Source organism: Branchiostoma belcheri, unplaced genomic scaffold (assembly GCF_001625305.1).
Source record: "Branchiostoma belcheri isolate BF01 breed outbred unplaced genomic scaffold, Haploidv18h27 scaffold46, whole genome shotgun sequence".
NCBI lineage: Eukaryota > Metazoa > Chordata > Leptocardii > Amphioxiformes > Branchiostomatidae > Branchiostoma > Branchiostoma belcheri.
In genome coordinates, this window is record NW_017804087.1 from 1925030 (window position 1) to 1950038 (window position 25009).

General features: G+C 39.0%; 2 protein-coding genes across 2 annotated transcripts; one reads left to right on the forward strand and one right to left on the reverse strand.

The window, feature by feature from the left end:
• The first annotated feature begins 305 nt into the window (after positions 1-305).
• LOC109478916 lies at positions 306-11252 on the forward strand. The gene is made up of 12 exons (XM_019780723.1): positions 306-318; positions 675-813; positions 4584-4767; positions 6541-6681; positions 7107-7293; positions 7720-7808; positions 7951-8102; positions 8759-8947; positions 9642-9778; positions 10064-10170; positions 10602-10825; positions 11167-11252. Exons 1-12 carry the CDS (start codon positions 306-308, stop codon positions 11201-11203), a joined length of 1599 nt encoding a protein of 532 aa, XP_019636282.1. The 3' UTR covers positions 11204-11252.
• A 5673-nt stretch (positions 11253-16925) lies between these two features.
• Positions 16926-24808, reverse strand: LOC109478917. The gene is made up of 5 exons (XM_019780724.1): positions 24002-24808; positions 23410-23788; positions 20215-20357; positions 18211-18304; positions 16926-17922 (listed from the first exon to the last, which is right to left on the reverse strand). Exons 1-5 carry the CDS (start codon positions 24806-24808, stop codon positions 17624-17626), a joined length of 1722 nt encoding a protein of 573 aa, XP_019636283.1. The 3' UTR covers positions 16926-17623.
• Positions 24809-25009: the final 201 nt, after the last annotated feature.

Sequence of the window (25009 nt, forward strand, 5' to 3'; positions counted from 1 at the left end):
CACAGCTATTTCTTTGAAAAAGTTTATAACTTCATAGGTACGTATAGTAGTAGTTGAAACTTTCTCTCTGAACACTGATAGTTCTTACAAGTATTCCATAACTGAAGCCAGATTTCAGGACTACATTTATGCTGTGTTGGTTGGTGACCAAGCAATGTGGAATGTGCTCAAATGATCCCTGTCAAAATATTTGCATTGTTGAAGGCCCCCCTAGAATGTTCAGTAGCTATATATACATTTTGAAGTCAGCGGCGAATGAGTGAACAGAATTTAATGTTATTTGGCTGTCAAACCATGTTAACGCCATGAATACTGACTGTTAGATAAATATACGAGTATACGTGACACATGATTCTAATTATCGGTATCCTAAAAACAGATAGGGCATGTCCCTCAGAATAATTCATGATCATGAAAATCTAATTTGACAAGTGATTCCTCTGTTACATCAACTGAAATGCGTAAACTAAAAATACTATTGTAGTTCTGAAACTGAACTATTGTCAGACACTTTCAATTAATTTCTTGGCTTAATAACTAAAACGGACATGGAAACATTGAGAATTGAAGAATATTCTACTTTAACTATTTAGAACTGAAAGGATCTGGAGATGATACTTTGTTTTGATGTCGCTTGCTTGGAAGACTGACTGTGTTTCTTATTTGATTGACAGATAGCTGCAGTGATATTAAGAACCTGGATGAAGACAAGGAGATTGCATCGTCGGCCGTTGCGCTTGTTGTCCGCAGCACGCGGCGCGGGATCGTACCACTGTGTGCCGACATCGCCAACCTGCTCAGAGCACGAAAAAGGTTAGTACATGTATATCTTCTTACAAAATATAACTTTAACGTTAACCCAGTAACCAATACAACTATGGTGCCAAATGGTTAACTTAGTACAAGCACATTAAGTTTGTGTACTGTCTTTGCCTGTGTGGAGATTGGACGGTAGCCAACGCTACTGTGCTAATATCAAGGCTGCCAAAATCTGCAGACTTATCTAATAATACAATTCTACTAAAAACACTCAAGCCACCTGCAGTATATGCCTCATTCAGGCTTTGAAGTCGGAAGGGGGCATATAAATAACACTGACAAGTTACACGTTGTCTGGAGTTTAGAAGTGCTTCATTGTTTCGTAGCAGCATGTACGGTTACTGAACTGGCTACTTGTCTGATTTGATGTAAGTTTTGTGGCCCATTGGTTTGCACATAAACAAGCTAAGTCAGCTTCGCCTAACCAAAGAATTTTCGCCACCTTGTAGTATGAGACATTGGTTGGCAGTTGCTGCCTGGCAAACTTATAGGTTATAGAAAGTGCTTTGTACATGTAATAACGTTGATGTTCAAACAGGCTTTGGTAAAATTACAGTGGAGAAGTTATTACTACTTACATTGTTCCGGTAAATTGCTATTTACCTTGGACTTGTGGGGGTTCTATTGTAATTGTTGGCAAACCTCCCCATCAAAAAAAAGTCTCTTTATTTTTGAGTACCACCTATGAATAGCTAGAACCAGCCTACGATGCCATTTTCCGCCAGTGACATCACATTTTTGCCTTGCAGCTTTTAGTATGCTATGGGATAGGGTTGATTCAACTTACTGCATTAAAAGAAGGACCAGAAAATTGACTATGAAAATTGACATGACAGTTTTGCTGTCATGAAATTGCATTGGATGCCTTTAACTAAGTGTACATTTTGTCCTTTTGTGGTCCCCTCACCTAAATTGTAGGACCTTGATGTTTAATGGCCTTGGAGGCCTTCACATTCAAGCCAATACGTGATACAACAACATAAAAGCTTTCAATGTTAAATAGTATCTTGATTTTTTTTTTTTTTTTCATTTTCACAGTGTCCCCCTGAACAAAGTCTGACAATTCAATACTCCATTGGGTTGGTAGTATTATACTCTAGATCTTATAGACAAATCTTAAGAAGCAGAAATGTAGAGAATTTTCTTCCCTCTGGCCATACTGTGTCAGCAGAAGGCCATGTTAACAATACCCCTGTGTTACAAGGTTTGCTGAAGCTACCATGCCTGGGGGGTGACAATCAAAGATGAATTTATCTCTGCCAGGTAAACATGTACAACACACCTCTTATCAGTATAACTCCCTTGCACCTTAAGCTTCCCACTTTCTAACAGTGACAAAAACTCTTCCGTTGCTACCCACACCCAGCCTACGCTTAAAAACTTTCTCCCCATAAAGCAACAAAAGCGCACCGCTCTTGACTTTGTAACCGGCCTTCCTGGTATAAAAGTACCCCTGGTGTCGCTTGCAACAATAGCACTTTGAAGTCCTGGCAAAGGGTGCGTTTATGACTGTAATTAATACGCTTTGGAGCCAGGTAGGCACACATGTAACATTCCACTAATGTCTTCCTGTGGGCTAATTGTGTGTAAATTGTTGTATTACCGAGATATTAATGCCTAGGGTCCAGTGGGTAGGAGATTGCACTTTGTCCCCCTTACTCACCCGACCGGTTTTAATCACTCGGCATACCGTAGGCGCTAAGCGATTATTACGCAGCCGGTCGCCACGAAAAACTTCGTAAAACAGGGCTCTCCTCGGAACAAAAGCTCCCTGAATCTTGTTTTCCTTCGTTTGCAAACAGCCGAGTGGATAAGCACGTGTTAGCGGGTTACAAGAAAAAGACGGTTGCTACAGAAATAATCAGAGCAAAGGAAGTTGCTAAAAGATCACCCGCTTCTTTTATTTTTCAGACAATAAATGTTTGTTTTTACCAGGATTTTGGTGACTTTTTACTGGTTTTGTTTCAATTCTTATCGCAAGTTGGAGGAAAATGGTCTTTAAAATGTGCAGGGTAGTCGGATTTTGACAACCGTGAATAAACCATGTAGGGTGTGGTTTGTAATGTTGCTGTCACACCTGGAGGTCATGGGTTCTAACCCCACGACTCATTAGAGGTTATCAAGATTGTCTGTGTTTTTCTGTGTGTCTTGTCATTTTTCTTGAGATTCTTTCTGTAATCGTGGGTAAATTTAGCAGACAATGTATTTTTGGAGAAGTGCAACAGTTACATGTGTACTATATATACTGTAATTCTTGTTTTTCATGGCACTTTTATGTTCACAATTTCACAGTCACCTCTGTACCGTGAATTTATCATTAGAATACTGCTAACAAATCAATCAATCCGTGAACACCTCCATTTGTCTCAGACTGTGAAATTTTGCTACCATAAAGTGAATTACAGTTACTGTATAGAATGACGATAAATATTAAAATTATAGTATATATTATAGATCTTACTTCAAATTTTTCACATGAAATTCTAACAATAGATAGGTTACGAATACATATACATGTACTAACAGTTCCCAGAGGAAATGGGTGTACGTTGTTATGGTCATGTGCTACAGGTGTCACATCAGGTGTCCAAAATGAGTATTATTAACACCTGGATGCCCTATGTCAAAACTGGCAAGATAAAACTCTGAGCTTGCCTATAGCTATTAACTTGGTACTGTAGAACTGTTACTAAGCCTTTCTTGTGTCTTTAATTTTGAAAGAATTGCAGAATAATAATTATTGTAGGGAGTCTATCTTTCAGGTCATAAGTGTTCAATCTGACAAACCATGGTCACTGAACAAAGTTGTACAGACAAACATCAAATGTCTGTAAAAAGTGTTAACATCAGCAAAATACAAAAGTTTACACGACACGAAAAGTGCATTGAACCTTAGTATTGATTGGCTGCCATGCCCGTCCAATGGTAGGATAGGAAACGCGCTCTCTAAAAGAATTTATCGATGTGTAATACAAGTATTACCAAGGACAGTTTCCTGACATTGTATAATGACTCCATAATGCCTTGACTATAGCTTGTCTAGGAGAATGTCTGACAGTTATAAATGTTGTTGTTCGTTGTGCGTTCAAACAGTTTTGGAATCTCAAAAATCGTAGGACTCAGTCGCCAAGTGATTATGGCAATTAGCCAAGGGTCAAACAATGAACGGTTTTTAAGAAGAAGGATCTGTCATGTTAAGATTTGCAGAGAGCTATTTATGTTTTATAATCATTCAATGATTGGCAATAAAGTTAATCCTTCCAACAGAGAACTCAATTCAGTGCAATATGTAACACAAGGATGATACGAAAGGTGTGATAATAAATTTTTCTGGTCATTTTTTTACATCTTTAGTAAGTTTAGTCAACCCAACTTAATTGCAAGTGCCATTCAGGAAGTGGATGTGCCAAAATATGACGCCTTATGAGTGTGTTTATAAGTTGGAGACACAGCTGTCAGCTACACATGTATGTTTTGTGTACATTCTGGTAGTAGTTTGCGGTGGCACCACAAATGCGAAGACAGAATTAGTGAGAAAATTATTAAATAAAACAAGAAATTAACAAAACTCTGAATGTTTGATGGAGGTATGAGATCCTTTACTTTTCTTATTTTCTTTTTTTAATTCTTTCAAAGAAACAGTGATACAAAGGATCGGTCAAAGACAAAGTGGTGGCCTACTCAACTTGTGCACAACTTCTACACTTGTAGTTGTACATCAAATGTTTGACAATGTTTTACAGATCCTTTATTTCTTGTTTTAGCTTGGAGAACATGGTGGCCATCCAGCGCCAGGAGCTGACCCGCCTGCGCCACGTGCCACCGCCCAACTCCGTCAACAGCAGCCCGCAGACCAGCCGCTCGGGCAGCCCGCTGCAGCCGCACGTCACCACGTCCTGCCGAGCCACGTCACCGACTAACTCCCGCGACAGGGGCGTACAGACACAGGTAGAGGACAAACGGCGCTCAGTCAACTCCAATGTTAGTTACGGTCCTTCCTGCACCACATTGTGCATAGGGCGGTGCCCATCTCCAGTTCAGTAGCCCTTGGGACACACAATTGTGCAATCAGTACAGCAGGGGGCAACGTGGCTGGGGATCAAACTTACAACCTACTGAATGGAAAGCGAGTACTCTACTCTCTTGGCCATTGCTCTGGTCTCAACTCCAATGTAGTGTAGCGCGGACGTCCTCCATAGCCTCTCCTTACCATACCCTACAGTAGTATCCAGTAACTGTCTACAATAAGCAGTACATGGTTTGAGTTGTACAGTCAGATGCATTTTGGGTAATATGTCAAATGGAACGTAAAAAATGGCCATAGGTGCCTGCAACTTCGTTTTCATATGTCTGGATTTTGCCTGCATGTCAATCGGGTCTACTAAAAGTAGTTGGAAACATGCTTTGCCTTTCAGCATGTATCTGACTCACTCCTCACTGACTCACTCATCCAAGCATCCAGGTCCTGTATAACCTGAGACTTAACATACAATAGCAGAGAAGCTTCCCTTCTTACCCTCCCTTGATGGAAAATTCCTGCCATGTAATTACCTTCTATACCATCCTTTCTTCCCGTATCTCACTCTTGGCGTGTCTGAATGAGGGACTGTTTATCTGTTCTTTGATGACGGGCATGCCGTAATCCTGTATATTGTTAACCCAAAGCCGGAGTATCCATGATGAGGTCATGTTGTTTATCAGCCACTCTTCAACTGGAAAAAAACCTCCCATGCATAAAACTCAGGCATTCTTTTCTTGAACTGGCTGTCATCTGCCTTCTTAAACATTGCATACAAGGTGTTAAAAGAGTAGCAGCCCCTATGTTGACAGATTTCCCTTTTAAGACAAATCTGAAGAAGACTCTTAACTTCTAAGACAGTTTGTCACCTGAAGAAAAACCCATGTTATACAGTTGAGCTTCTTGAATGAGTTTTTAAATGAGATTGTAATCCCTTATTCATTACCGCTACTTTCTGACTTCTTGTATAAAGCATTGCAACCAGGGTGGGCTAGTCCACCAAAGTAGGGGAATGAAAATTATAATAGCAAAAATAATTCTTACCTTCATGAAAAATGGAAGTATTGTTTTTGGTCTGTGTGTGTGTGTGTGTGTGTGTGTGTGTGTGTGTGTGTGTGTGTGTGTGTGCGCGTGTGTGTGTGTGACTGCATGTGTGTGTGTGTGTGTGTGTGTGTGTGTGTGTGTGTGTGTGTGTGTGTGTGCGCGCGTGTGTGTGTGCATGTTTACCCTCCTAGTGCCACGGCTGATTTGTATAAGGCTTTATGAAGGGCATAATCACTTGAAAGTACATATGAATTGCACAAATGGAGTGCTAGACAGGTGTGCTATGGGTGCCCTCTGGTGGCTGAAGAAAGAACTGCAGGTCAGCTGAATGGTACAAGCTAAACATAAGTATTAGGTGTCTGTGTGTTTGCTTGTGTGTTGGTAGTTATCTAAATTCAATATAGTACAGGAAAGAAGGGGGGATTTTGTAACCACAGATTGACAGGATGGTCAAGTTGAAAGTCTTCACACAGGCTAGGCTGGGTACAGAGGAGGTATTATTTGTAAACCAAAGATTGCATGAGCTCTGCAGTAGAATATATACTGTACGAAATGTACAGTTTCAATTGCCGTAAGCATTATGCATTTGAGAGACATACTTTTCTGCTTGTTATGAATCTGATTTATTCTAAACGTTGTACAACCTTCCTTTTGTGTAGGATGTGTCCAGCGTATGCACACAGTGCACCACCACAAGCAGTAGAAGTAGTAGTGAGGGGCTGCAGAGAACCACAATCCGGGAGGGGGAGGAAGCAACCAACGATTGCCATGAAACAACGCGTGAATACTCTTCAAAATCTGTGAGTTGATATAGATTTCATTGCTACATATATGTAGGCAATTTACCAATCTTATCTGTATAGCTGGTATAACGGCCCTTCGGCGTAACAAACCAGCTTTGCAGGCACACGGCATGGCAGCAGCTAGCTATATCACACTGAACGACTTGTTACACTCAATCTTTGCACTTTTGGAGTTGTTTAAAGCTTTTTAGTGATGATGCCCCAACTGTGCTTGGTTCCACTGTATAATAGTTCTTGGAAAATATGAGTTTTTGAACATCTAAATTCTTGGTTGATAACTCTGATATGTGAAGGCATGACTGTTGTTCTTTTCTGAGCTGATAATCATTAAATGAAACACACAAACATAATTATAGAGTGCATGCCTTGTACATGGATTTACAACTTCCACAGAAATGTGAATCAGAACGTTTTCTTTCTAGCACCGAACGAGAAGAAAGTTGCCCCGTCAGTACTCCCTGCCTGACATGGGAGAGGGTCAGGAGAAACGCCCCCCTACCACCAAGTCTCGTAGTCTGGACGATCAGCTGTCTGTGTCCTCCACCGAGGTGCAGTGTGACATCCCCAACAGCTGTGAGGATGAGAAACTACTCAAACAGTACCGCGAAAGTAAGCTCAACACCAAAAATACAGTTACTCAAGCAACTGGATATGATTTTGGAAACGGTCAGACATTTCACGTAGCATCCACTACCTTTTGTCAGTGACACTGATCCAGTTGCTTGAGTAACTTTTTTTTTGTATCTTATTACCTTTATGTCTATCGTTCGCCTATGTATCAGCTCAACACATTCTTCTGTACTGGAATGAAAGCTCATCTGTGTTGGTAGAATCCATACTGTTGTACAGGTTTGTTCCAACACAAGAAAGGAACTCACTATAAATTTTGTTGTCGATCTTGTCAGATGTGTGATGCACTTGCTGACTCTCCAGAAATCGAAAGTGTGAAGATGTCAGGAGTGAATCAAAAGTGGCGAGAAGTCTGCTTAACTTCTCATAATCATATAATCAACTGGATTTATCTTCTCTCTTCAGCTTTGAGACTAAACTCCAAACTTGTAGAAGATCTCACGTCAGCTAGGAAAGAAATCGAGAGCTTGAAGAGACAACTTGCTCAACAAGAGGTTTGTTTTCCTTTTTCTTAGCACCATTTTTCAGTTTTTGTAGCTCTGTGTTAAGTTAACAGCAGAAGTTTGGTCTAGTGCACAAAATAATACTTCACCCATCCCTACTTCACTAATAACAGTTCTCTTTACCCATGTGTAGAAATTAGCACTATACGAGGACACCTACCGGATAGAACATGAATTGCAGCAGCTGCAGCAGTGTGGGGAACCCCTGGACATGGTCCCACCTGACGAGTACATCTCCCTTCCCACAATTCCTGGTGCCGACCATTTATCCAAAGGCATTAACGGGTAAGCCATAAGTTTGTACATTAAATATAGATTTTACACATTATGAAATTTTGCCTATTCATGGTGTTCATGGAATTTTTGTTCTCAAGTTAATGCATGCAATTGTCATATGGTGTACATGTACATGTAGATTGTAGATATTCAATACTGAAAAATACCTCACTTGACGAGTCTGCAAGGTCTTAACTTTATTCTCATCTGCAATACGACCAGTGTCCTCTCATTCATTGTACAAGATTGGCTGATATTCAAAACTTCCTGAGCCCCATCCAATGTGATAGGAAAGATGTTTGGGGTAAAACCATGCTCTATTTTGAAATTTGTCCATGAACAATTTCGTGGGAAGTTCATTGACAGTATGACACGAGATGTTAAATGTTGGAGGCAAAAATTGTCACAGTTTCCAATAGCATCTACATCTATAGCAGCGACACCTGTGCTGCAGTGCAATGTGAACCAGTCAGAATTGCCCTGAGGAAGATGACAGATAGTCACCGAAACGTTGGCTGTCAATAAAACACTTGGTTGTGTAAAAAGAGTCTCTTTACTCAGTAACATACCAACCTGATGAAATTATTTACTGAGTTTCCAATAGGGTTTAACTTGTATCTTTCCTCCTTCCTTTTTCTACACACACGTGTCTCCCACCCTTCCAGTAGCCCAGCGTCTCGTGTTCACAGCGCGAGACCGCCGCCGGCCCCCTTCTCCCCTCCCCCGGACTTCCGGCCGCTCTTGGGCTGCAAATGTACCATCTGTTACGCTCTCCAGACCTACGGACAGTCGGCGCCGCAGCCGGCCGAGGGCAAAAACGGCTGCACGACAAACAGCAGAAAAGTTCTGCACAGGTATTGGTCGGTTCCTTAAACAGCACATCCTGGTTTTGCTTGTCCCCTTGTCGTTGATTCACCATAGTTTTTGTTTTTCTAATTTTCACAGACTTCAATCTATAATTGCAGTTCTACTTCTTTCTTTGCACAGATTTGCAAGCAATTCATAAATTATGCTAAAAGTCAATTACAAGGTAGAGCATTAGTTCTTACTAGTTAATTCTTGATATTTCCTTTCTATATTTTCTTTCAACCTTTTCAAAGTGGGACAAGCTATCAGCTGTTGCTGTTTAAGAAACTGGCCAATTTCTGATACACCCAACACTTGCATGATTGTACACTTTACCATTAAACAACATGCATGGCTTTTAACATTAAAGGAAAAGAACTGTTGGCATGTACTAACGACCAGTTTAACTTTTAATGTTAGTAGAATTATCCACAACAAAGTTACCAGATGTCATTAGATTTTTTACCATGCTTGCGATTCCCTTATATACAGTCAAACTTGTCTGTAGTGACCATACAATAGACATGAAAATAGAGAACAATTATATTTAGACAGGCAGTAAAAAAAAAGTGGTCACTGGTACAGGTTTGACTGTATGTTGCACCAAAGGAATATAATTATATAAAAGAATGTTAGTTGCCTTAACTATGTATAACATACAGTACAGTGACTGAATTTTGATGAATTTCTCTTGTGTTTCAGACCCAAGTTCCATGTCCAGTTAAATGACCACGTGGTGTTGCGCGGAGACCGTACCGGTCTGGTCCGGTATATCGGACACCTGGACAACGTAGGAGCACCAGCTGTCGTGTATGTGGGAATAGAATTAGATGCACCAAGTAAGGAACAGATTTTTTGCATTGGGCTTGTACTCCGATTAAACCTAGCACTGTAACAGTACAGATATCAATTAACTTACCTTCCCACACATTTTACACATACAGTAGTTTTATCATGTTTATTTCTATTGCAAAAAAGTTGTGTAAATAGCTGGAGATCAAACGATCTTCTGAATGCAAGGCAAACACTGTACCCACTTGGCCATTGCACGGGTCTTGGGGCATTGTGTCTCTGGTAACAAAAAATCAAAATGTTATAATTTCTCTTTTTTTGTTTGTACACAGTTGGCAGACATGATGGTTATGTTAGTGGAAAACGCTACTTCTTTTGCCATCGCAACCACGGTGTGTTCGTCCCTGTCCAAGATGTCATATGTATCATAAATAAACAGGTAGGTACAGCAGAAGTCAGTCCACCTAGGACTAGTGAGCCACAGTTGGAAACATACTCTTAGAAGTTCAATGATTGTGATGTCTTAGTCATTGTCAAGGACAAAGGGCAAATGAACAGAGCTGTCTAACAAAAATTCTTTCAGTTCTGGTAGTAATTATGTAACAATCAGTGTGCTGCTACTAAGGGGTATGGTTTGGATAGGCAACAGCAAAAGTATACAAGGTGGCAAGATGGTCTTGTGTTTAGGGTTGACTTAGAATCTAAAGGTTTTGAAGCCCAGGCAGGGGTTCTGCAATTAATACCTATTTTTGTCCTGACATGTTAAACTGTTACTTAGATTACTAAGGCCACAGTTGGACAAGAAGTGGTCATAGTTTGTATCATATACTTGATAAAGTTATTTTCTATTTTTTTTATTCATTACTACAGCAGCCACAAGCAAACCGTCGACCGCACACTGTTGACGTGAAGCGAACCTCGTCTGGGTCCAGCGAAATGTCCTCGGGTTCAGGCCAGTCAAAATCCTCGCAGTCTAGTTCTGGAGTCGAGTCCAGAGATTCAAGTTCAAAAACAAGCTTCGAACTACAGGAAACAAGTCCTAAAAGGAACGTCCGATCACCAACATCGCAAGGGAGAAGTAGAAACTTTCATAGGTAAGCTTCTTGTCAGGTTTTTTTTTTGTTCTTTGAGCCTTCTGTAACATCTTGGTATTATTTTTCAGTACAGTTACAACATGTAGGTGTCAGTGTGATCCAATTATCTCAACAGCCAATCAGCAAGAGCCACCAGCTGCAAATTGGCCAATCAGGCCATTCACATGCTGTCTATACCAAATATGGTCACAATAAGACTGTTAAGTTTGACATTTTCACAACATCATCCACACCTGACTTTTAAAGATGTTATTGTTATTCATAAATGTCCTATGCTATGTAATTTTTCTGCTTTTATTGTATGAAGGAATTGATTTAATAGTGTTTTCTTTGTCTTTCAGAACAAGTGAAAGCAAGATAGAAACATCCTCCGTCTAAGATTGGTAGTACAGGTATACTTGTGGAGCTGTCTTCTGGGCATTTCTTGCAAAAAAAATCCTGCTAGGAGGTAGAAATTACAACAGTATACCAGTAAATCAACAGAGGAATCAACTACATACCATGGAAATTCAGTATTTTTACATACCAGGAAAAGTGAAAGGGTTGTCTGGTTTTTAAAATATTGCTACCGCGAATATAAAGTGATTCACAGTATTCTGTGTGCTGTTACCGGTACATCTTGAGATCATGACAGCAAAGAAGTACAGTTGAATGCACATCTAGAGGATGAGAGGAGAGATAGCACAATAGAATTATATTAGAATAAACATGTCAGATTACAATGCTGCTTCAAAATGTCATAAAATAGCAAAAAAAAAGTTGCTACAAACAGCAAATTTTACAGACTTTTTTACATTCCTTTAGCCTACACCATTCATGGTTGGAACTGCATATAGGCTTGGTCAAACTGAAAAAAAAAATGATTTTGGCAAGACCATGCCATTTTTTGTGTCTTGGGGACCTTCAAGTTTGGCACATTTCTTTGCATCACACTGTGCATACTCAGTTTAAACAATAATACAGAGCCTGCTTATACAGGGTGTACATGCGTGTAAAATAAGTGTTATTCAGGACCAGACCAGACCAGACCAGAACTGCCCTTCAGTAAGAGAGATAAAGAAAAGCCACATTTAACAATTTTGATAAGTTATTTACTTTTTAAGAGGTTATATTAAAAGAGACTTTCTGACATTAATGCTTTAAAATCTACATTCTCAAGTCTTACTTTTATTGTGTAAAGTAATTCCAACCATAAAGTCCTACATTGCTTTTCCACAAGGGGAAAAAAGGTATTTTCTGAGGTACATGTAACACAATTTTACGGTGCTTGTAGCAGCCAGCATGTCGGTAGAACGTACTGCAACTGGCCAAACCTTGTAATGTGTTGTGATTAGCACTTTGGCAGGACATATGGTTTAATGTCGTATTTCAGGATGACAATCTGTCTGTAGTTTCAAATGTTGTGTCAGAAAAGATACACTGTATCACCTACGACAGACAATTCTGATGCAACGTTAACCAGGCATCCAACAAAAACTGTGAAAAATCCAGGTTTTGCACAGGCACAGTATGTTCTGTTGAGGTGCTGTAAATGCTTGGGGTGTGTATTTGGAGATAGGTGTTAAAATCAACTATAATTCCACATAATTCGTGACTTTTACCCCTTTACTGAACAATTTTTCAACAACCCTAACTCTGATTATACCAGGTAATGTTGCAGTATTTTTATACTTGTTCTGCAAATAGTGCCAGTGTAAATAGTGTATTACATATATACATATTATATATATATATAAAATGATGTAGTTGTTGATATGGTATTTTTTACAACTGTTCTGTGTTGTTTTGTACTTGTTTTGGAGGGTGGTGTAGGGTTTTCACTCACCACAAAAACACATTTTTGTGTCATCATTGTTGTGAGAATGACTACACATTATGTGCATCAGTATTAAAATGAACTTCGTTTTGGAAATACTATAATATGTTAGAGTATTAAAATCATTTTCAGGTGATGTACAAGATATACCATTAGTAGTAACCCTCATTCATAAAAGTCATAATTTTAGTCAAATGCTGTAAATGTAAAAGATTCTATTTGCCTTAAAGCTGATGGCATTCCTTACTTCTTCAAGTGGTAAAATCTTGGGATCCTTGACTTAAAATTTGTTGCTTTCCTTTTAAAAAGCTTTCATATTAATCATTCTGCAAGAAAATTGTTACTCCAGCAACTGAATAGATTTTGAAAACTGATAGATGTTTCAAGTAGCATCCACTACTTTTTGTCATAAGCATCCACTACTTTTTGTTGGTCACTGACAAAGAAGTAGTAGATGCTACCCAAAACATCTGACAGTTTTCAAAATGTATCCAGTTGCTTGAGCAACAATTCCAAGTGTACATGTATATTATTACCTGGATGTCTAACCTTCATCAACATTGATCATTCTGATGCACATATTGGTAGTCTTTCATGTCCTTTTTTGTTTTATGGCCATAAACGATGTGTCATAAAAAGTTGACAACTACCCAGAATTTTCTGGAGGTAGGACTAAATGTGTGTGTGGTGTGACCTTGTCCCTCATTTGTTTATTATTGCTTCCAATGGTGTAAAAATTGAAACATAATCATGCTATTTTTTACAGAATATGATACTTTTTTTGCGTAGTAATTTAGCGTGATCAAAGCGAGATACTGGCAGCCACTACTTTCTTCAATAAGAATTATGTTGCCCTCCCAACTTACTAGGATTATATATGCAAGATACAAAATTTATATTCTGATGCTTGCTTGTCTGTCTCTATGTTTTAATATTTGCTTGGGCGATTGTTTCTAATTCGAATTGTACTGTATTGAATACAGTACTTTGTATACTACACCAGACAAGTGTAACATTCTGGGTCTAGAAAAGGGCCTTCAAGCTTTGCAGTCTTTTCCATGACGTAGATATTTTGTTAACAATTCTTGTAGATATGTTACAAGTTCAACCAAGGAGAATTCAGTGGTTTTATATACTAACAGTTACTGTCTTAACCTCTTGCAGTGAATTTTGGAACAAGAAAGTGAAAATGGAGCCTTCCTAAGCTTAGGATTCAACTGCCATACAATTTTACCTTTCAAAAATGAAATGTAACACACATGCGAGCATTGGGTAACGAATGTGTGTGTTCAATGTACAAAATGAAGTTTCTGTATTTTCAGACGTTTTTTCTATGCCACTCGATGTTTGTGTTGAAATGCCCAGACCTGACATTTTTGCACCAAAAATTGAACTATAATTTTATATATTAATTCATGTGATTGCAATTAACTTCCTCTTGTCAACATATTTGTGCAATTGTGTCACATTTCTGACATTATACAGAGAAGGCACCACAAATTACAGAATGTAAACAAACATGGCTGACAGCCGTGTTTCCAGTTTTGAAACACACTCGTAAGACGTCATATTTTGGCACCTCCACTTTCTGAATAGCACTTACTGCAATGAAATAAGGTTGATTCAACTTACCTTAGTGACGAAATTACCAGAAAATTTACTTTTTGTATCATCCAATTGTTACATAATGCAGCTTTGAATTAAGTTTGATAATGTTAATGTACTTACTGTACAGGGCCGGGTGTTGGAAGCTGTTGGTCTCAAGTTAACTTTATTCTAACCTCACGTTGTCTTTGAGTGTTAACGGGGGTGTCAGTGTGAATAACGTTCACCACTTGTACATGTGTTTCTCTCTCGGGATTCAAGGAAAATACAGACATACAAATAAACAGTTAACAAAAGATTTCTTTTAGTTTGTTTGATTCTCGTATTCTTGTTTCTTTATTTTATTATGATTTGCATATCTGGTGACTTGATATTTGCTAAAGTGTAACCAGCAAGATATAATGTATCAAAGTTTATTAAAATACAAATACACAATGTCATGTACATGTACATACAAAAAGTCATAGTGCATATTGATAGATCTTTAAGGCTATGTCATATACACAGGCCTATATCGCTGTATGATAAGAAAATTCTTGTACATGTTTAAGCATGGGCGATAGGCCACCAACTTTTTGTTGAGATCATTGTTACTTTATTTAAATATATACTTAGGTAACTGAACAACAAATTCACTGTGCACTCCGTACAAGATTCCCAGATTATGCTTATTCATTGTGTGTTGTGATTGCAACGGACTGAGTGAGTACATAGTGTATGTTATAATATACCCAAAACAATCAAGTTGTAAAATAGTTTTTAATGGTTTACAACACAACATAGTTTTCAACAAAAACTCGGTGGCCTAGCGCCTGTTGTTTAAGTTGGTGCCAGCACCTTAAGTTTTTACCTAAACAATACTCCCTATGGAACAAATTCAACGTGCTTGAAATTCTGTTTGTTGTAGATTGCAAAGATATCACAATTCATCCAAAAAAATCATCCATAATTTACAAACAACTGAATTTACTCGCAAAACATGATCAATGATAACAATTACTTATCAAAATTAAAAACAGTAAGAACAAGAAATCGCATATTTCACCCTTCCGGAAAACATGAATTTCCCGATGTTGACCTCTAATTCCTGCTGACCTACATGTACATGTATGATGTCATGTCATTCTGCCTGTCAATCCTTAGCGACCCTTGTGCTGTCAACCTAATCTGTCCTGACAAACATATTGTTCGTTTATTTCACACTCGACAGCCCATAACCCATACACAAACCCATTTTAAAACATCAAAGTATGTACAGTTGGTTGTAAATAAAGATTAGGACTACCAAGGACATTATGTGTCATTATGTGTATAATGTCCTTGGGACTACCGAGCTGTCCTGTCATATACACAGCAACCAATAACAATACCATATTTACCTTCGCCAAGAAGGTTATGTTTCTTGAGGCGTTCATGTGTGTGTGTTTGATATCTCATGACCTAGATATGCTAGGGTCACGAAATTTAGATGGTAGGTACGTAGCTCTTGGGCCTACCGGCTCGCTGTGGAACTGCAGGGGCATTTGTTTTGATAATATTCATTATGATATCACACCACTCTTGTAGCAGGGTCACATGATACCATTTCCCATGGTGGCATTTCTGCACCTTTTTGTGGTGTTGTCTTGTTCGCGTTGTGTTTCCTCCTCCAACAGTAGTAAAGTATTCCTATCATCGTCAAGAGAATGGCGACGGCCAGTACAACGTATCCTGCAATAAGTCCGCCATTCACGTTGTTATTACTACTATTCCTTCCTGAAATCATGGTTGCCAGGGTGGTTGGCGGTTGCGTGGTTACCAGGGCGGTTGGTCGTTCTGTGGTTGTCATGGTTACCGTGGTGGGTCGTTCTGTTGTCGTCAGGTCGAAACTTCGGTTATTACAGTTATCTGTTGTGCAGCACTGGGCATAATCTGTGTTTAAAAAGAAAATTGAATGCTGGTGTTGCATGTATTTTTGAATTCATATATGCATGAATGTCAAATTCACATTATTGTTAAATATTTGAAAAAGCTAGTTCTGTTTCTGCGATTAAGAAACCGTACTAGGCATCCAGGCTTGTGGCGACGTGGCAATGTTGAAAACAAAGAAAACATTCGACCTTCAACACAGCAAGTGCACAAATAAATTAAACGTGAAAAGTGAAAAAAATGCGGTCAATATTCTTGATTTAATTTTAACTTTAGCCCACGAAATCATGGAATATCATGCAAAATATTATTTTTTGTCTTTGTGTACAAACATATATTTTTGTATTTGAAGTAAAAATTGTACCTGGTGTAGTGCCATTTTGGGCCTCCTCGCAATCCAAGGCAGTTGCGCACCGTCTCCTTACGGCGTAAAACAAGCCAAAGTTCAATACTGTAGCCTGAAAAAAAATGACGAACAGTCACCGGTCTGATATCGTTACGGCCGCCGCGGTCATATTCATCGCAGGTCGTCGCTAGTCGTTTTACAAATCGGATGTCACCCAGGCTATGTATTGGGTATCTCCCCTGAGATTGTAATTGAATTTTTCTGTGGGATCTAACGTATTGAAATCGGTTGAACAAGTGGAAAGAAAGGTGAACAGCAATAGGCGCTTATCATTGTATAGTGTACAATCCATTATAAAATGGTGCTCATTTTCAATCATGTTTGGACAATATAGAAAAGAAGACATGATACATAGTTTTCTGTGTTCAGTGACTGTATTTTTGCAGGTTACAAAGTAAAATTTCACACAAATACGACAATAATTCATATTACATGTACAACAAACGCTATATATCTACGCATGAAGTCATAACTAAATTCGCATGCATATTCGAGGTAAGGTAAGGTAATAAACGTCTTAACTTGTGGTCGTCTTCCATTGCCGAAACAGCTATTTTCAACTATGTCAACTATTGTAAAATTTTACAATAGTTGCTGGTCATTGCCACAGTGTTATGCAGGCTTACGTTTGCAATTAAGATTGCTTCTTAATTGTACGTGCATAAAAACTTCATCCATAAAATCAGTCACACTACAACACAACTCAACTACCAGTAGAAACCTCAATTGAAACATAATACATAACATTACACTATACAGTGTGTACTTGTTAAACCGTGACGAACTCATACAATAATCTTTACAATTATATTACAATAAAGACGATTCCAGTATTTCTAGTTAAGTTGTATTGTGCGTTTCGTGTTTCTTATGTGTTTCTTTCACATGAACAATGTGATGCATTGTGAGTTATAGTATATGTCAAACTTAAAGGCCCCTGAGTCAGAAACAAAATTCGTCTAGACATGGTAGTAAGAATGGTGCCTTTGACCCTATGACCTAAGAGCTTTCACCTTTGACCATCTGAATGCGCAGTTCAACCGTGAACCAGCTTATACTGGTTCTACAATGCAGTAACGGAGTCTTGCTTTTCTTTTCTGTGCTTTATGTAGTAGATGGCGCCAGCCGCCATCAACAGCACAGCGACACCGGCCACGCTGCATCCTGCGATCACTCCGGCGCTCATGCCCCCAGTTTGGCCCTCCGCCTGCGTTGTTAAGCTGGAAGATGTGCTCGTAGTCACTAGAATAGCTGTGGTTAGTGGCAGCGTCGTTGTCCTCACTGTAGTGGTTGGAGGTGGGGTGGTTGTTACGTCAAAGAGCCTGTCGTTGCAGGTGTTGTTTTGGCAACACTGGCCGTATTCTGTATCACAAAAATGACAAGAAATGATCAGAAAACATTCGACCTTCGACAGAATTCTAAGTAACATCTAAGTTGGATATTGTTGAATTATACATGTATCAACACAGCAAATGCAAAAATGACAAAAAACGTGAAAAGTGAAAAAAATGCGTTCAATATTCTTGATTTAATTTTAACTTTACATTTAAATTTAATCTTAACAACACAAAATCATGGAATTACATAAAAATAGTATTTTTGGTCCTTGTATACAAATATATATTTTTGTATCTGAAGTAAAAATTGTACCTGGTGTAGTGCCATTTTGGGCCTCCTCGCAATCCAAGGCAGTTGCGCACCGTCTCCTTACGACGTAAAACGAGTCAGAGTTCAATACTGTAGCCTGAAAAAATGACGAACAGTCACCGGTCTGAAATTACGGTCGCCGCGGTCATATTCATCGCAGGTCGTCGCAAGGTCTATATTATTTTTATATTCCAGCACGTAATCACAAGACGTGGTGACGGCACACTCAAGTTATGCCGCCACCAATACAGGGGACAATGCAATACTCATTTTCACCTGAGCGAAGTGAGGAAAGTCGTGTAAAGTGCCTTTCACATGGGCACAAGATAGGTGGCATGTCAGGACTCGAACCCGGGACCTCTTGGTTCCGAGTCGAGCACTCTGCCACTACGTCACACGACCCCACGGTCTATATTTGAACCCCGCCTGAACATGGTTCTAGATACATGTACAACATGCCTGCCTTATATCGTCGTTGTTTTTTTTCTGCCAGGAACTTTAAACTGTTTTAAAGCTCCTGTGATTGGACCATTTGCATATGCCAATCATTCCCACTAATGGTGTTTACTTTAAAATTGTTACATTATCATTGTTTTGCAAAAGGCATGGAAAAGATTCTTTTTATTGCTCTTTTTAAGACACAGAAAGTAAATGTTATGCTTTAGATCTACGTACATACACACGTGTTGAGTTTTGAAGAAATTTAGTTCATGTGATGACAAGAAAATGCAAAAAAAATTGTCGTGTGATATCCTTAAGTCTTAAATATTTGGCGTCTGTAGATTCGAAGATGTTATCCATATTGCTTACTTTTTGTGGCCTAAGTACCTAGCATTACCAATGGCCTATGGATTACCACTCAAGCAAGTAACTGCGTCTGAATGGGTTAAGTTTTCTTTTGACAAACGCTTGGACAACTACAGTGAAGTGACATGGTTCCGCTCTGCTTGCATCCTTACGAAGGCCCATGGAGCATTGTGAATGACGCGTCCTTTTCCTATAGAAACTCAGGTCTCGTTTTTAAAACAAGAACCGCAGCTAAGCTTTGTTTATCAATGATTATCTTATCTAGGAAAGTGTTACTTTTTCGTGTGTTGTGTTTTTGTTACGTTGCGTTGCCGGGTAGGACTTGGTCGAAAATGCTCCCGGTAGGGGTTTAAGGCAACAACATTGGGGTTACATAGGCATACACTGTGACTTGTAAGTATCCCTCCATGGTCGCTTAAGAAAATTGCTACACCGCTCTTTAAGTGAATGCAATCTTTATATGGGTCCAAGTAAATGTAAGGATATCGAGCATATTTAATTGAGAAGTTTAGAAAGAATTTGTGCCCTGAGGCTAAATTACAAACATAAAAGAATTGAAATAGAGTATAAAATAACTAAAACCTAGATAATGAAAGGTAGTTATAGTCTAAAACTATAGCTATGTCTAAAACTATGTCTGAAGGGTTTGACTTCTCTTCTGTAAACCATGGAAGACGTAATGTCCCACCTTTTGCAACATTTGTGGGTTTTGGAAAGTCACAAGAAGAATAGTTTTTTCACTTGTTTTTGTAATATCTAGTGCGCCGTTCAAGAAATATATTTCCTCCTTCGTTCAGCATTGACTATAATAAAATGCTAATTGTTAATAGCCCTACAGCTTCGGCTATGGCTGAACATTCATATACGAGAATGGCAGTATCACACCTTTCTTTTCGAGGTTCAACTACTCGAATATTAAAAGAGTGCACTACCAGAACGGCGTCGTCCTAAATGATGTTAATTTAAAAGTACTTCTTGGAGACTAGAGTCGGGGGTCTCTCGGAAAGTAGCTAAGACATCATTTTCCGCACCAAGACATCAGAATTGTGTACGACACATGCACGACTTACCAGGAAAGATCGTACAAAGATCGTACGACTACAGTATCCACAGCTTTGATACTGGATTTTCTTTTTTATAATATTTACTTAATTGCGGTGGAATTGCTCCAGTGGATAAAAAGGTACAAGAAGTGCTCACCTGACATGTATCCTTATCATCGGTACAGTTTTCCCTCTCTACTGAGCTCGAGAAAGGATTTTGAAGACAGGTGTAGAAATCATCGTCACCGTGAAGCGCCTGACATTTGTAACACGTCAGGTTAGTCTGGCCAGCAACATGCCCTGTACATGACAAGGAAGTGAGGTTTTAAGACAAAATCGTTTGTACGTATTGCAACTATATCTACAAACAGACAAATGAATTTAAAGGAACTTACATACACAATCAACATGTTGAGTCTAACCTACCGTTTTAACTGAATGAAAAAGACGAGATCTTAAGTCCTTAATATTGTACAACAAATGTGTAAAACTTCATGGCAAATTCCAACAGCGTCACAACCTTTACTTCAAAATAAGAATTCATTCTATGTTTTCCTATCACTCAAACCTAAAGAGAAATTTCAAACGAGAATTATATATTTTGCTATCCCCACGAAGGCTTAGGTTTTCTTTTGGAAGAACCCTTTACGCGTGAAATTTTATTTTATCAGCATCAGCCGACGCGTGTTTTTAATTACTCAAAGGAATTTTGGCATTAGAAAAGTTTGTTCGTTTCAACTATCGATGGTAATTACAGATGTTACTCTCGTAATTAAAAATGGCGCTTCCGTACAGAACTTAAACAAGGGTCTTTTGTACAAAATATTTAACTAATCAAAATTTTAAACATTCTAGTTTAGCCTTGGAGCAATGCTGTAACCAAATCACGTTTCCTTGGTTTTTAAAAAAGTGTAAAGAAATTATTCCAATCTATTCGCGCCTTTATATAGTTTTCATACGTTGAGTAACGGGGAAAATGAAAATCACTTACCAACGAAGAGGGCTAAAACAAATCCAAAAACAGCGGTGAAGGCCATCTCAGTGTAACGCAAGTGAACGCAGGAAGCTCTATGTGAAAGAACCTGACCAACCAAAAAAGTCACTGTTTGGGGGGTTCGGACTGCGTGTAGCCCCTGTCAACCAACCAACAGCGTGGTAACAAAACAAGTGACCTGAATGACCAATTCAAATCTGACTCAGGCAGTAAAAAGAGTATCACACAAAAGAGGAGCGCGCGAAAACAAAGTCTGCTGTTTTTCATAACAGGGCTAAGAGTAATGTCTCAAAGGTTCAGTTTGTCTTTCCTTTACAGAGGAAATGGACCGTTATGAGTCTTTAAAAACTGTGAATCAGCGATTTTAACCACTAATGGCTTTGATGCGTCAGGCTTATTATAGTGTATGATGCACGTGTGAATAATTTAGCCAAATATGGGCATCTTCGACTATCTAGGACTCCTTTCTAATTATAAATTCTAATTGTAAAATTCTGACGTCACAAAACATCTGTAGAGTATTTACAGTTTTTGCCTGATAGACCCACACTTTTGTGCCCCGCATTTGGAACTGCAGAGGCGTTTGTTTTGAAAAGGAGGGCAACTCAAAACCAGAATTTTTGTACTTTCATGAAAGTTCCTCTGTGTTGGTAGATACATGTTTAAAGTTAAAACGTTTGGTCCCACTCAAAGAGATTCTCTCAACTAGAGCTTTCGACCAGTCACTCTGGCCTTCCTCAGTACTAGACTGACCCGGTGAGGCTTGTCATGTGGCTTCTTTGGTGGGTAGCCTTGAAGTTGATTCAGCACCAAGGACAAGGAAATGACATTGCCTTCATTCGCGACTGTATCACACCAATGTAACTTCACCACCTCTAGTTTCATTTTTGTATTGTTATAAGAATATTCTTACTTTAACTTCCAACTACCACCTAGCTCATGAAATACACCTTTGAAATATAGAATTTAGGGGGAAAGCAGTGAATTTAGGCCCGTTATACTTAGGTGTACATTGTTAGTATTGAAGCCAAGGTATATTACAAGATGTTTTATTCCATAATCACAAGGCAAGCTAATATCATATTACATCCACACACACTCAATGTTTGTTTTTTGAAACACAAAAGGATATTCATACATGCACTCATGTCTGGTAAGATGTATATTCATCTTTCTTTCTTTGCTCCTCCTCTTGAAATTGTCTCGACGCCCCCTGCCCCCCACATGCAGACCAATTGGAGTGAAAAACACATGAATTGTAGATTGGGATTTCTGATTACATAACGTGAGGCTACGACATTTTGCATAAGAGAGTATCAAGTTGGTCAGGCAGTATTATTGGGTCCAATACGCCACCCAATGGATACTGCCTGGCCAATTTGATATTTTCTTATGCCACCTTAGGATCTGCTTGGAGATTAACATTTTGCCACCTGTCATTCTATTGTTATGAAAGCTGAAATCGAAGTAAAAAGAATCCTGTCTCTGGGCACTTAGATGTGCTGCCTCAGCTCAAAGCCTACTTCTCACATATAGGAAACATTAGAAGAGTAAAGACAAACAATAGTTATTCCAACACTTGTGCAAACTTTATTTCTTCATATGCTGATATATACATTTCACTAAGAATAAACAGAAGATCAATAGTGCAATGTTACATCAAAAAATTACCTTAAATCTCATGAAATGTACAAGTATACTTAGGGAATCATCGGCAACGTATTTCTACAAATCTACATGAGAAAATGTTATTAAAATAAGAGGAATAAGAGAAAAAATTGAAATCAAGCTAGTATAAAAATAGCAAGCAAGCAAAAGTAATCTAGAAACGGAACGTAAAACGGAACGTACTTTTGTACAGGTATAAAGTAAAGTTTTCATGTAAAAATTAATCTTAAAATTCTATATATCAACACAGTTTCAAATATTTTATCAATCAGATTATTCCAGCAGATTATATTAATGTTCTAGTCTGACTTTGAAATTGGAATTTTAAACAATGCCAGACGATCAACTAAAGAATTAATTGTAAGAAATGTATTGACTGAATAATGAACATGTAGCTTGAAACTGCTTACTTTAGTTTCTCAGTCATCATAATCACAAAGATTTTTATGATTCAGACCTTCTGCAGATGTGTTGTACGCGTAGCTTGTAGAGTTTATTGATCTGTATACAGGGTGGATGTTACATTTCTTGGAACGACATGTTCCGAGTAGCGCTCTGTGTTTTGCGAGGCGGCCACAGTTTCGTGATACAATCCTCCCACAGAGTGGGTTTTGGATGTCATAGTAGCTTCCAACTGCGTACTGTATTTTATATCGTCATTATTGTGACGAAGATGCTCGTAATTCAAACCTTCTGCAGGGTGGTTTTCATGTTTTCCATCATCGTCATCATTCTCATAAAGATGTTCCTGACCTTCTGTAGAGTAGTTTTCATAGTTTTCTACCGATGGTGTATTCTGGTTTTCACCAGAGGTACCCAAATGTCCGCCATGCAAGCCTCTTGTAGAGGTGCACTGGTGCGAGGAGTTTACTATCGGCGATGTAATTTGATGTGCAATTGGCTGTCTGGGATTCGAACCCCCTGCGACAGTTTCGTTGTACGAAATGTTTGCTATCGGTGGCACGATCTGATCTAACTGAATGGGAGGTTGGTGTGCACCTGGTTGTCTGGAGTTGGAGCCTTCTGCAACAGTTTCGTTGTACAAAGTGTTTCCTATCGGTGGCACAATCTGATGTGAGTGAATGGAATGATGAGCTATGTTGGTATCTTCCCGACACATATTTTTCCTCATGAGCCGGACGAGGCAAGCAATCAGACATACAGTCAGACATGTTTCAATCAAGAAAATAGCGATGTATTTGATATTATTTTCTTCCTTCAAGCCCATAGATTTCGCAGCCGTAGAAGCACTAGTTGGTGAGGCATTTGTTGGCATTCTTGCCAAGCTTGGTTCTTTCGTCACAAATGGGGACTGTATGTTGTTCTTTATAGAACCGTTGGTGAGAAAGGTGACACTTTCTGTGCTCTGTAGTTTGGTCTCGGCTTGGTGGGTCGTTCCACAGTCCGTCAGCTGGGTGGACACAGTGGAAAAATGCCGTCCACGCAGCTGACTCGGACTTTTGCAGTCAAAAATTATATTTTCATATCCGGGTAAACGGATATGAAGAAAACAGGCCATACATGAAGAACAACAGGTCTGTCCATCTTTTCCCTTACAGGCTTGTAAACACGCCATTTTCACAATCAGCCAGGAAAGATCACAGTCACAGTGAAAGGGGTTATTGTAGATTAATACTTCGGTCACCTGTGGCCATCCCAGCGCGTACGACGAGAAGGATGCAAGTTTGTTCATACTTAGATTTACAGATTTCAGTTTCGGGAGATGCGCAATAACGATGTCGAGCTTTACGTACTTCAGTTGGTTCCCTTGTAGCTCAAGAATGGCCAAAGCTGGCAAAGTCCGCAGAGACATCCAGGACACACTTTCAATAGAATTATAGCTCAGGTCCAGTGTGTACAGTTTGGGCAGTGGCGGCAGATACGTAACGTTTCTGATGTTGTTGAACGAGATATCGAACCTCACAGTGGTGGACGGTATATCACTAGGAACCGTGACCAGACCCAGTTTGGTACAGTCCACCAAAGAAGTGGACATAACATTATTGACTTCACAGTTTTCCGGTAAACAAAAACATCTTGTCCACAAAAATCCCAAAGTAAACAACAAAGACATTGAACTTACTTTCATGATTGTTTGTTTTCTTCTTTGTGGAAGAATACTGAATTTCTGAGCGTCTCGCCTCTACAGTCCTCGGCGTTTTCCTACAAAGCCTACAAGCTGATCGACATTAACACTTGTTCACATTAGCCACAATGAATTCGCCTTAAACAAAATATTATTGTAATTGTACGTTTTAGTAAAACAGCAACTGTACCTCACTGTCTCTGT

Excerpts from the sequence above, each read along its gene's own strand:
- LOC109478916 (XM_019780723.1), top strand. Across the intron at positions 4,768-6,540 it reads ACAGGGGCGTACAGACACAG|GATGTGTCCAGCGTATGCAC; the intron begins GTAGAGGACAAA and ends CCTTTTGTGTAG. Across the intron at positions 8,948-9,641 it reads AGCAGAAAAGTTCTGCACAG|ACCCAAGTTCCATGTCCAGT; the intron begins GTATTGGTCGGT and ends CTTGTGTTTCAG.
- LOC109478917 (XM_019780724.1), bottom strand. The coding sequence starts at position 24,808 with ATGAAAGTAAGTTCAATGTCTTTGTTGTTTACTTTGGGATTTTTGTGG. Across the intron at positions 20,358-23,409 it reads TGAAAACCACCCTGCAGAAG|GGCATGTTGCTGGCCAGACT; the intron begins GTTTGAATTACG and ends TGTCATGTACAG. Across the intron at positions 17,923-18,210 it reads CCAAAATGGCACTACACCAG|AATACGGCCAGTGTTGCCAA; the intron begins GTACAATTTTTA and ends TTTGTGATACAG.